Here is a 13,047-nt window from a genome sequence, read left to right as displayed (position 1 = left end):
CATTTTCCCAACCAAACCTAAAAAAAGAAACACTCACATTCTTATCTAAAAAGCCTCATGTAGGATTCATGACCTCAGTATTAGTAAACTCCTGGCTATGGTCCTGCTTATATTGTAATCTAGTGCAACAACTCCGCGAACAACTGCCTCAAAACTAACTGGAGACTTTGACACGTCTCTGGCACATGTTGACAAAAATGAAACCTTTTAAGCTTCACAGTGGTAGTGTTTGTTATTTATTGTGTACAACTCCTATGTCTTTGTTTCTTACTATATGTCTCTATTTTGTGTAATTTCATGTATCCATTTACTTCCTGCAGCACTTTGATAAACTGAAAAGTTTATATTTAGAGTCGTTTATTCTTGAATATAATTTATGGAACTGCCTTGTTCAGATGCATTTCTTCTGCTCATTATACAATATCACGTGTCAAACTCAAGGCCCGCGGTCCAAATCCAGCCCCTTGCAAATTCACGATAAATATTGGCCCGCCTAGATGTGCGCCATGTCGACCAAACTGTAAGAGGAAAGACTATGAGACATGCAATAATACAGTCAAAGATATTTGACTTTTTTGATTAAAAGCATGTCAATAAACTATACATGCCTGGCCCTTGATGTGATTCTCATTTTTCAGTGTGGCCCTTAGTGAAGTTGAGTTTGACAGCCCTGTACTAAAAAATACAAACTGATACATTTGTTCCTCTTAACAGATACACGCAATAATTCAATTCAAGTGGTGCTTCATGCCGTGAGTGGTGTCTGCGTTAGTGTAGGCCAAGTTAGAATCTGGAAGAGATCACGGTCAAGTAGTTACTAGTTTGATTTTGTGTGCCGACGCTGGTTACAAAGAATCAATATCGAATCAAGGAGGGTTGAGTTTCCAGATAAGCCCTCTTGGCCACTCTGGCTATTCATCATAAGTCTGTAGAAACCTGATAGGTCAGAAGAAATTATATTCCAGCAGGAGTGGGGCCTTCTTATCTCTCCATAGCAGGGGAATGGGAGACATGCCGATCAATACCAGGCTGTTGTGTAGTGCTTGCAATTATCAACAGCTGATTCTGTCCACCCCCAGCTGCATCTTTTAATACCACATAATTACAAGTTTTGGGACAATGCCTGGTGAAAAGGGATTACAGCTTTGGTGAAGTATGCTTCATTCCTCTCTAAGCTTTGAAATAGCTACAGTCTGTGGAAGAGGAGGATCAAACAATAACATCAAAACAGATTCTATATTATACACTTCATATGCTCGGATATTTGCCTTGAATTGAAACTTATGACCTGTAGTTGGTGATTAAATGTCAACCAATCACCAACACTTAAACAAAAACTACAAAAATGAAGGTCTAGGCCTCATTTTTTTTTTCCTTCAACACCCTCATTAAACTCGACTCCATAAGATTACAGCCTGAGCTCATTGGTTTACCCTCCACACATCCCTGATCATCACTCAAAGGAAGAATACTTTTCCAACTTGGAGACATTTTTCAGTCTATTATGGCGCCAAATTGTGGGAGGTCGTAACAAATGAATCAAGGGCTCCAACACCTCCTGTGGTATCCTGGCAGCAGCCTATCGCAGTCGGCTGAAGGGCATCTAATGATGGACCGGAGGCGGAGGCAACAAGGAGAGCGCCGGTGCCTCGGATAAACCAGGGAGTCACTTCCGAGAGCCACCAGTTTGTGATTGGACCTAAATGCTACCTGAGCGAGATTTTTACGCACGTTTTTAATCCGTCTGCGAGGTTTTCGCCTGTTACGCAAGAATTACCTCTTCTATCGCGTCGACTCTGGACTTCACGCAGTTTTTGGAGACTCAGCATATCGCCTGTCCTCCTGTGGAAGGATAACTGCCCCTGCTAGTGTTGCTCTGCTGTCTTATTAAGTGCGTGAGGCGACCGATTCAACCGGGACATCCATCCATCCGCAGCCCGAGTAGGCAGCTCAAACTGGAGCGTCTCTTTTGACAAACGCTCATCCAAGAGCTCAGAAAGAAAAAAAGTCAATCTTAAACCTAAACGGACACGGAGATGCAGCATTTGGCCACAAAGTTAAACCCAAGACCGCTCCACAACGCATGAGCCCCTCACAGGAGTTTATGTTGGACTAAAACATGCCGGAGCCGCTTGGAGTTGTGCGTAAAAGCAGCCGCACACCGGACAGGAAGTGAACTAATTATTATTAAACCCCATACCTCATTTCCATATCTAGCCTGAGTTGGCTGGATCGCAGCCAATCACCCACCGAAGGGCAGCAAGAGTCGTAAAAGCATTATCCTTCCTCCATCACAATTACACTGACATGCGCAATCTGCACACGGGTATCAACACCAGCCACCGTTCGCTTATTTCACCGACCCCGCTCCCTCTGAAGGGTCCCATTCGCTGCTTGTAGATGAGTCGGCGAAAGGCAGCAGCGAGTCGCAGAGAAAGATCAACATGTCCCGTCGCAAGCAAGCCAAACCGCAGCACCTCAGGTCAGATGAAGAAGCGACAGAGAGCGGACTCCTCTGCAGAAATGGTAGGTGTCTGGGAGGCTTTAAACCACTTTTTACTGGGTGTTCAGCTGCTGCTATAAACAGGAATTATCGCTGAGGAACAGCTTCATTTAAGGCTTTTTTTTTTGTTGTTGTTGCAAAGAACATGTTTAAGTATAGGAAAATGATTAAATTGACAATTATTGTAGCTCTACATATTTCTGAAAAAGTGGACAAATTTAGCAAATGAAACTGATCTAAGTTGGTTTACTTCCTGTTTCTGCCTGAGTCTTAATATATAAATAAATATTGGCCTTTTATATATTTTACATTTTTATATTATTTTGTTTTCACACTTTCAGTTTTGAAATCTGCCAAATGAAACCTTGTTAGTATTAAAAAAGTCTGAAAGTTTAGGATTTATGATGAGAAGGGAATTTAAGTGTGCATTTTAATTTTGATTCATATTTAATGTTTTATCAAAAAAGATGGAACATCTCATGAATGGAACTATTTTCACATTTTATTTAATTTGTCCTTCATGTTTAACAGTTTCAGGGGGATAGGTACTGTAGAAACAAGACCTGTTGCCATACAGAATAAACTCATGGAAATAACCACGAAGAGATATGTTAAAAGAGTTATTTCTGAAAATTATGTTTGAGGTTATTCTGGGTTTTGGCTTGAGGCCTTCCTGTTAACTATATTACAACTTTTACATTTAAATCAGAAACATTTACATTATATACCAGGAGAAGACATGTTACTGTTGTTCTCAATTAAATATTTTCAGTATAAATTATTTCGTAAATAATATGAAAAACAAAACAAATTAAATGGATATCAGCATCCAGTATTTCTTAATATTAACGTTTTTAATTCTTAAAAAATGATCAGCCTTGTACACATTATTTGTAACTAGATCTCAGTTCTTACTCATATTGCCAGCCTATGGTATGGCACACCAGAAGCCTATAACATCATTTCTAATATTCTAATATTTAACTCAACAATTACATTCTGTCCTCGTGTACGTGCAGGAAAGCCTCGATGTTATTTGAACCTTTTTACTCACATCAGCAACAATATTTTAACCATAAATGAATCTTTAAACTATTGGATATGTGTTTTTATGTTTGTGGTATCCAAAAATTGATTGAATTGTGAATATAATTTGGCCTGCGCTCTCTAAATCTGGTGCAAACTCTCTGAAAAAAACGGGTTTACATCCTACCTGGCAATAACTGACAGTTCATACATCTAAATGAATCAGAATTAATCTAATTTAATATGATTCATGTGTATTCATTTATATCAATATCGACCTTGTTTATCATTTATGGCACAATTCTGAAAAGCAAAAGGCTTGCAAAAGACCAAACCAATTCCACACATTAATTTGAATCATCATCACAGTTCTTGTTCCATGTTTGTCAGTGATTTATTTATTATTTGTGGCTGCGAGAAGGTGTCGAGTGTGGTAGAGGCCCTCCTCACTCAGGCCCTCCCACAGCCCTGCAGCCACGCGGGGGGCTCCGCCACTCGGAGATGGGCTTTGATCGAGCCTGCTGACTTAACCTTTGTCAGCCTCACCCTGCGAGGGGCAAGTGCTCCATGTCTGGATCATAATACAATTAGTAACTCTGAACCATTGACCTCTTCAGCCCAGAGGTCACACAGAGAGGCAAAGAGGCATCACCGCTGGGCTGAGAGTCGGTTTGCTTTTCAGCTGCAGCTTCATGATTTTTGTTTCCCCTCTCATCGCCAAACCACACAGCAAGAAACAAGACATAAATCTGTTTTCTACTCCTAACATTGAGCGAGGGTGACATTCGAAAAGACATTTCTATCAGCGTTTTTATATTTAGAAATGCATTCAGAGCTTTAAATCAAAAATGATCTTTTCTTTGTTTTTTCTGGAAGTAAATCTTACAAAGTGCAGACAAAATCCTGAGCTAAAACAGTGAAACGTGTTTTTGCTCCTGTGTTTGCTGAATCGCCTTGGTGATCTTCAGACCACCCACATGGTGAGCCAGCGACTCTGATTATTTACCTCTGACGAGTTTGACTTTCAAATAGATTTTACCCACTCAGCTGTGGTCACACTCTTCTTTTTCTACACTGGAAATAAAAAGATTTAAAATCAAGTTTTTATGATCTCAGATGTTAGATAGTTGGAAGCTAAAGACTGTAACATATTAACAAAATGATTACACATTAATACAGACATTGTAGTGTGTGTTTGCATTAGGATTTGTTGAGTGTACTTGTATAATTGTAAGTACACCCGACATCCCAGTCTGTGTTTAGCTTGAGCACTCTGGGACTCATTCTTTCAGGTGGTGAAAGATAGTGATAACTGGAGTGTATTGACTACAGTTGGAAACACACACACACACACACACACACACACACACACACACACACACACACACACACACACACACACACACACACACACACACACACAAACAAACTACATGTACACACGGTAGCACGTACACCCACATTCATGTTAAATTAGCACAACCACATGCACATTTAAATTGTCCACATTTAATTCAATTTATCAAATCATAACAGGAGTTCTCTCAAGACACTTTACAGATAGAGTAGGTCTAGACCACTCTCTGTAATTTACAAAGACCCAACAATTCCAGTAAGAGCAAGCATTTAGTGCGACAGTCTTACTGTGTTTAAGAACAAAGGTTCAGCACATATGTCGGACACACACACACACACACACACACACACACACACACTCTCAACACACGCACTTGATTTTATGATTATGTGGCAGAATTTTTTTTTTTCTTCATAAAATAAGGAAATTATTGTTGCATTTCAAATAAAGCATGTTTGCAAAAAAAATTGAATAAAAAAAAAAATCTAAACCTCATAATATCCATATTTAAATTTTGGGTATTTTTTTAAATTGGTGTTCTTAAATTTGTGTAGGGAAGCCCGAGTGTATGTAACAATAATTTGCTATTGATTTCCTCAACTCCTTCCATCTGGCGTTGCTATCTGTTTCTTAATGGAGCAAAGCCTGAACAGATGCAATAGTGAAGTGTAAAATCTTAAATATCACTGTCAAACAGAAGGAAAAAGAATTTTATTGAAATGTGTTAGATATGTAATGTGTTTTATACAGATTTCATTTTTTACAGATATAACCAAATGATCAAATCTGTATAAAACACATTACATATCTAACACATTTCAATAAAATTCCTTTAAAAAGTAATAGTGGGTTGACTTTACAGTCAATACCAGTTAAGGAATTAAAACAACAAATCCATATGTCATATCCTGTTTACATTAGGATATTCTGGGGTTTTATTGGTTTCATGGACTTTTTTTCTCCTGTAAATTGAGAGCTTAATGACTAAGTAAAATATAATGTAAAAGTGGCAGCCTTAGCACAAATCCTCTAGGTATTTACTGTACTAAAGACAGAACTATGCTGTCTCTTGAAGCTGTGATATTAAATACTGTGGCCTATCGTTAAGATTATTAACCTATCAATTGCCTGGTGTTGTTAATGCAGAATCACGTGTGTTCTTCTAGAAATGAAAACACATGAGTGTTCATCAGAGTGTGATCAGTAATACAACAATAATAATAAAGTGTATAAATTGTTTCAAACTGCTTTGAATATATGTAATATATGTTTAATAAATGCAGTGATTTTCTGCTTATAAACACATCTCATCACAGGGAAGTGTTGTACAGTTAAATTAGTGATTGTCCGGTTTTCTAATCCATTAACTACAAAGTTTTTGCACAAAATGTGGGACGCGTGCAATGTTTGTGCATAAAGATGAGAGACGTTACTGAAATGTATGAATGAAAAAAAAAATCAATACATTGTATGGAATTTCATTATCTGTCTGAATGCACATCGAGAGGTCAACTTAATTGATTTTTCGGGAAGATGATTAACATCTGAAAACAGAGGGTGTGAGTTTAAAACCTTTTTCCACACTTTAAAGCAACATTTATTCCCGGCCTGTTGAAACATTTAAATAGTTGGAATCCCTATAATGTTATAAAAGAAAAGAAAAATAGGTGGCTATTGTTTGCAGTTAAAACTTGGATTCCCATTCAGTTTAATCTTTACTAGCTTCATTATTCATCATTCAAAACATGCATGTATTTTTGCATAGTTTATGAAAATGTTACATTAGATTTTTGCATCAAATGATCTGTTTCTAGATGTGTTTTGCATCATTTCATATATATATATATATATATATATATATATATATATATATATATATATATATATATATATATATATATATATATATATATATATATATATATAATTTGTAAAACTCCTTGCAATTCAGCCAGACATGTTTGCTATATTTGGACACTTTGGGATGTCTTGTGGAATTTCAAGTTCAGTGGGTTTGAACAATGCTTGTCCACACAACATGAGTTTGGAAAGATGGACTCGCTGCTCTGTGTGTGGGGATTAATTGCAATGTGATAAAGGAAAATGTGTCCCTCTGGTGAAATATCAGGACGATAAATGATCAATTATGCATTCTTAATCTGTCTTTTTGTTATGCTTTCAGGCACCGTGCAGGGCATGGAAAGAGAGGAGACCACTGGAGGCTGCCACAGCAGTGAGGAAACACACATATGTGACAAATGCTGTGCTGAATTCTTCTCCTGGGCTGAACTGAGTGAACATCAGAAAGTCTGCACCGAGGATCCCTTGGTGCTGATAGTGAAGGACAACAACGGGATGCCAGTTCCTGAGGAATCTCCTATGGGACCCTCTCCCGTTCCTAGCATGGCGTCCAGTGACTCGTCTGCAGCCGAGTCCACAGGTGCTGGCTTTGAGCTGGGGGAGATGCTAGGGAATGACAAGGACAGTCTGGATAATTTAGACTTAAGCATGGTGCGTGATGAAGCCATGGAGCTTGAGCATCGGCCACAGGACAAATACACCGCAACCTCCAGCCCTCAGCCTCCAGATTCAGCTGAGTCCACTTCCCCCCAGATGTCAGCTGCTGGCAGCTACGGTATGCCGAGTACAAACGTGACGCTGGAGATCCTTCACAGCACCAGGGTGGCTGTCGCTCAGTTCTCCCAGGGGATCAGCAGTGGTACTGGAGGGAAGGCAGCTTCAGCAGCCATCCCGGTGATCCTGGAGCACCTGCTGGCTCTGCAGCAACAACAGGTCCACCAGCTGCAGCTTATTGAGCAGATCTGCAGCCAGGTAGCCTCAATGAACAGACAACCAACACAGGCAGCGCTAAAACCAGTCTCCAGATCTCTTTCTCTGGCACCTAACCCTTTCCCTTCTCAAGGCATCATAACTCCTCCCATCCTGCCACTGTCAGGAACGATGCCCTCAACCATCAACGGACAGGCTGCCGTTTCTTTGTCTTCTGTGCTTGACAAGTCACAAAGTCTCCCCTCACAAACTGCGTACGGGCAGTCCACCTTTAGAGACGTAACATGTACCTCAGCATCCTCGGAAAATTCAACACCATCTCTCTCCAGCTGCAGCAGCAGCATCTCCACGTTACTGCCTCCTTACACAGGCTCGCACACCAGCGGCATCAGCTGCGTTCAGACTCTTAGCTCCTCCAGCCCACTCCCCATGGGGCATAGCAGCCTCCTCAGCTCATCCTCCAGCCTGTCATTTCTACCTCAGACCCCCCCCAGCAGCGTCATTTTCCCCAATCCCTTGGCTAGCATCGCCGCCACAGCCAATGCACTTGACCCTCTCGCAGCCCTGATGAAGCACAGGAAAGGGAAACTGCCTAACATGCCCTTGTTCGAAACGAAGCCCAGCCCAGAGGAGCCCTTCTTCAAGCATAAATGCAGGTTCTGTGCCAAAGTGTTTGGCAGCGACAGCGCTCTGCAGATCCACCTGCGCTCCCATACAGGAGAGCGGCCCTTCAAATGCAACATCTGCGGCAATCGCTTTTCCACGAAAGGAAACTTAAAGGTCCACTTTCAGAGGCATAAAGAGAAGTATCCTCATGTTCAGATGAACCCATACCCGGTGCCAGAATATCTTGACAATGTGCCAACAAGTTCTGGGATTCCCTATGGAATGTCCATTCCCCCAGAGAAACCTGTCTCCTCATGGCTGGATAACAAACCTGTTGTAGCAACTCTGCCAGCCACTATGGGTCTTCCGCTTTCCTCCACTATTACCAGTATCGGAGGCTCAAATGACCCTGTAAGTGTAACACCATCTGCTAAATCTCCCTACCTGCCAGCTCCTGGTGAATGTGCATCTTTGTCACCTAACCACAGAGGCAGTGAGGCTCATTTCTCTCCTGTTTCAGAGTCTCCACCGTCTAACCGTGAGACAGAAGCGTCCGATATACTGGAAACAGAGGGGGTACACCTGCCCCAAAACTGCTCCCTGAGACTGAGAGCCAACCCAGTAACAGAAGCAACCAGCACCACGGTCCCATCTGTGGTCACCACACCTCAACCCATCACCTCAGCGTCCCCTCTCTCCAGCTCTCCGCCTCTCTCGTTCAACTCAGACGAAACTAAATTCCCAACCGGTGGCTTCCTGGACTCTATGCAAACATCTGAAACCTCAAAGCTTCAGCAGCTGGTGGAGAACATTGACAAAAATATTACAGACCCCAACCAGTGTGTCCTCTGTCACCGCGTCCTCAGCTGTCAGAGTGCACTAAAGATGCACTACCGCATTCACACCGGGGAGAGGCCCTTTAAATGTAAAGTGTGTGGCAGGGCTTTCACCACCAAAGGCAACCTAAAGACACACGTTGGTGTTCACAGAGAAAATCCTCCTGTTCAGGTGCAACACTCATGTCCCATTTGCCAGAAGAAGTTCACCAACGCTGTTGTCCTTCAGCAGCATATCCGTATGCACATGGTCGGGCAGATTCCAGACTCCACCCTGGTGGACGGGCTGCAGGAGATGGACAACGATATCTCATTCAACGACAGGAACCTTGACAGCCTCAGCAGCAACGGCAATGACCTCATTGATGATATTTCAATGGAGGATGACGAAGAGGAAGAGGAGGTAGAAAATATGGAGGAAGTTGTTAATCCATCTAAACCCTTGATCTCTGATTATTCTCCGCCTAAGTCCTCCACCATTGTTTCAAGTATAGCTGCACTGGAGAACCAAATGAGGATGATTGACTCTACTTTAAGCCTAAACCACTCCTTTGGTATAACATCTTTAACAAATGGTTTTAATGACAGCAGCCAACTCAATGTTAAATGCTCTTTATCGGGGAAAAGGCTGGAGAATTGCAGCCTAAACAGCCCAAATGTGTCGGAATCCTCCTGTTCACCAAGCGTATCAGTGTCTCCAATTCAAAGCAACTCAGAAGGCATGACGATCAAATCACCTGCAGTGAACAACAACAGGCCAGAATCCCAAGAGCCTTTGGCAGCCTCAGTGAAGAGAGAGCAATCTGAGTCTCCTACCTCTGCATCAGCAGCTGCAGTGGCCCAAGAGCTGAGAGGAATACAGGCCAGCAAGCTGTGTGTGAAAGAGGAGACTCCTTATAGTATGTCATTCCAACTGAGCAGAGAAAGAGGTACATTTATGAAATTAACTAAAGTTAAATTGTGGTTCAAATTTATTTTACTTTTTAGGATGTCTGTGTTTAATTTCAAGGGAGGAAAACTATACCTCTGCACTTTTATTTCAACTGCAGGTCAAAGCATCCCCAGCCTGGATACCAGCACATTATCAGGCCTGATAAAAACCGAGGTGAATGGTCACAGTCAACCAAACAACAACCCGTCCGAAGTGCAGCACCCACCATTTAGCGTCCACATCCCCCCGACTTATGCATCAGTCGGCAGCCCAGGAATGACCTCCCTGCTCGGCCCTGCTCCTCATCGTCGAACACCGAAGCAGCACAACTGCAACGTCTGCGGGAAGAACTTCTCGTCAGCCAGCGCCCTACAGATCCATGAGCGCACACACACCGGAGAGAAACCGTTTGTCTGCTCCATCTGCGGCAGAGCTTTCACTACGAAAGGCAATCTGAAGGTAGATAAAGGATGATGTTTTTCTCCATTTGGAGTCAAGCTGATACATAGCTTTGTTGATATATTCAGTGGTACATATCTGATTTTGTGAAATATTAGAGGGAAGGGTCCTGCACAGCTAAAATTAACAAATTAATTTACAAATATTTTACTCATTGAATAGTCTGCTCATTAATTTCTCCATTGATCAATGAATTGTTTTGTTTATGAAATATCAGAAAATAACTAAAAATGTGCATCACAATTTCCCAAAGCCCAAAGTTTTTTTTTGTCGAATCCTCAGTTCATAACCCAAAGATATGTCTAGTAAATCTTCACATTTCAGAAACTGAAAGCAGCAAATATTTGGTATTTTTGCTTGGAAAATCCCTCAAACGATTAATAGATCATCTAAATTGTTGCTGATTAATTTTCTGTTGATCGTCTAACCGATGAATAAAATCATCGGCCTTTAAAAACCCATACTAGTGGAACTATCATATTGACAGATCTTGTAAACACAGATGCTCATGAAATGTCTTTACAAGTCAACATATATACATTCTATTTTTAATAAGCCTATTGATATATAGAATGAGGAGTATAAAGCCCCAGCTCTTTTAAATTAGGGGACTTGATATTCACTGGGTCAACCCATGCTTGACATATTTGCATTTTGAAATAAAAGCATCATTTGCAGTTCAAATTTCATATCTTATCTGTCATTTTTAGGTTCATATGGGAACTCACATGTGGAACAACGCACCAGCCAGGAGAGGTCGGCGGCTGTCGGTAGAGAACCCCATGGCCCTGCTGAGTGGAGAGGCCGCAAAGTTTGGAGAGATGTTTCAGAAGGACCTGGCAGCTCGAGCGATGAATGTAGACCCTGGATTTTGGAACCGCTATGCCACAGCTATCGCCAACAGCCTGGCAACGAAGAACAACGAGATCTCAGTGATTCAGAACAGAGGCATCTCTCAGCTGCACCCTCTGACTGCAGGCATCGACAGAGTGAGCACCGCAGGAAGTCCGATAACCAGTCTAACCAAGACAGGCATGGACCTGGGAAATAATAGGCATTTTTCTATGCTGATTGATGACAGCAAAGAAATTGGAATCAATTGAAAACAAGATGAATGGAGACTTAATACTTATGCAATCTATTATGGACATTAAAATATTTGTAAAACATTTTTTTTGTTCTTATATATTACTGTATATATAGACTTAAAAAAAGAACTTTTTATCAATTGACAGAGAATAGTAGGGTATTCACATTTTGCTATTTTACTTTGCTGTCATTTGTGAATGTTGTTTTTCTCTATACATTAAATAAGTTGTTTAACTTGTACCTGAGAATTCCTACGGTGCTTAGACATATGGTTGCTCTGAAGAAGGGAACATATGTTCAAATCAATAATGCAAAGAGTCTGTTATCTCTTCCGGACTGCTGCCCAATGCTGCTAGCTGGTGCAAAGCACAAAACATGCTCATAAATACCCACAATTACCAGTTGTCAATGTTATGGTGAGAAATTGTCATTCTTAAACAACAGTTGGACTCGAATAAAAACTAGAACAAACATTCTGTATGTTCATTCACTACCTCAATCTGTTTAAATACTGAAAAGAGCTTACTTGTCTTGATATTATTTCACACACACACACACACACACACACACACACACAAAATCATTTCATCTAGCTTCTCCATAACTGCTTTTGCAAACTTTACCTCTCTTTTGAGCATATAGGCCTAAGTAAAAAAAAAAAATGTAGGCCTACATAGTGCACTCAAACAAAATGCATCTTGTTTATCTTTTATGCTGTTGTTGTAGGCTTGCAGCAAAACTTCCTTCCTCAAGCTGCAACATATCTCAAAAACACTAGTTAATAGTATAAATAATAAGATGCTTTAGAGTTATTTTTTGGTTTTCAAAATCAGTGAATTTATTTCCTATAAATGGTCTCTCTGGTCTCTCTCTAAACTTTATGATATAAACAGTTCCACATCCTACTGTTCCTCTACACTGTGAGAGGATAAATACAAACACTTTTTTTTATTTTTATAATTTACAAAATCTACTTAATCATTTATCGGGAGCACATCAGAAAGTGGACGTTTGGTTGACACGTCGATTAAAACAATTATTCTGGAATATTAGAATAGTATCTGGTGCCTAAATGAAAAATAAACAATTAAGTAAGACAAAGTGGTCTGTTTAGACCTGTTGATAAGAGTGGTGGGTTTACCGGAGACGATAAACTTTTTCAAACGTGAAAAAAATGTAAAGGTTATTTACTTTTGAGGAGCTTTCACTCGCATCTCGCTATCTCCATTTGCAGACTTTCGGAAAGCCGACATTCCCTATTGTTACATTGAATCAGGCCCACTTTTGGTAAGAAAACACCTTCTTTGTTTATTTGGCCTAGTTTTAGAAATCCGTTGGCCTACAATGAATAAAAATAAAAATACGCCCTTTGCCATTTAACCTTAAACCTCGCATCACAGTATAATCACTTCGTCTTATCGTTAATTTCATAGTTACGACATTTCTGCAC

The 13,047-nt window shown here is 40.7% G+C and overlaps 1 protein-coding gene across 1 annotated transcript; it reads left to right on the top strand.

Annotated features, from left to right (window-relative positions):
- Positions 1–1,132: 1,132 nt before the first annotated feature.
- Positions 1,133–12,118, top strand: sall3b (spalt-like transcription factor 3b). The gene is made up of 4 exons (XM_028598222.1): positions 1,133–2,526; positions 7,069–10,047; positions 10,162–10,508; positions 11,219–12,118. Exons 1-4 carry the CDS (start codon positions 2,445–2,447, stop codon positions 11,609–11,611), a joined length of 3,801 nt encoding a protein of 1,266 aa, XP_028454023.1. The 5' UTR covers positions 1,133–2,444; the 3' UTR covers positions 11,612–12,118.
- The last annotated feature ends 929 nt before the right edge of the window (positions 12,119–13,047 follow it).

The sequence above is a fragment of the Perca flavescens genome, chromosome 14 (genome assembly GCF_004354835.1).
Source record: "Perca flavescens isolate YP-PL-M2 chromosome 14, PFLA_1.0, whole genome shotgun sequence".
Classification (NCBI taxonomy): domain Eukaryota; kingdom Metazoa; phylum Chordata; class Actinopteri; order Perciformes; family Percidae; genus Perca; species Perca flavescens.
The sequence above is the reverse complement of the archived record's forward strand: the minus strand, read 5'-3'. Positions and strand labels throughout refer to the sequence as shown.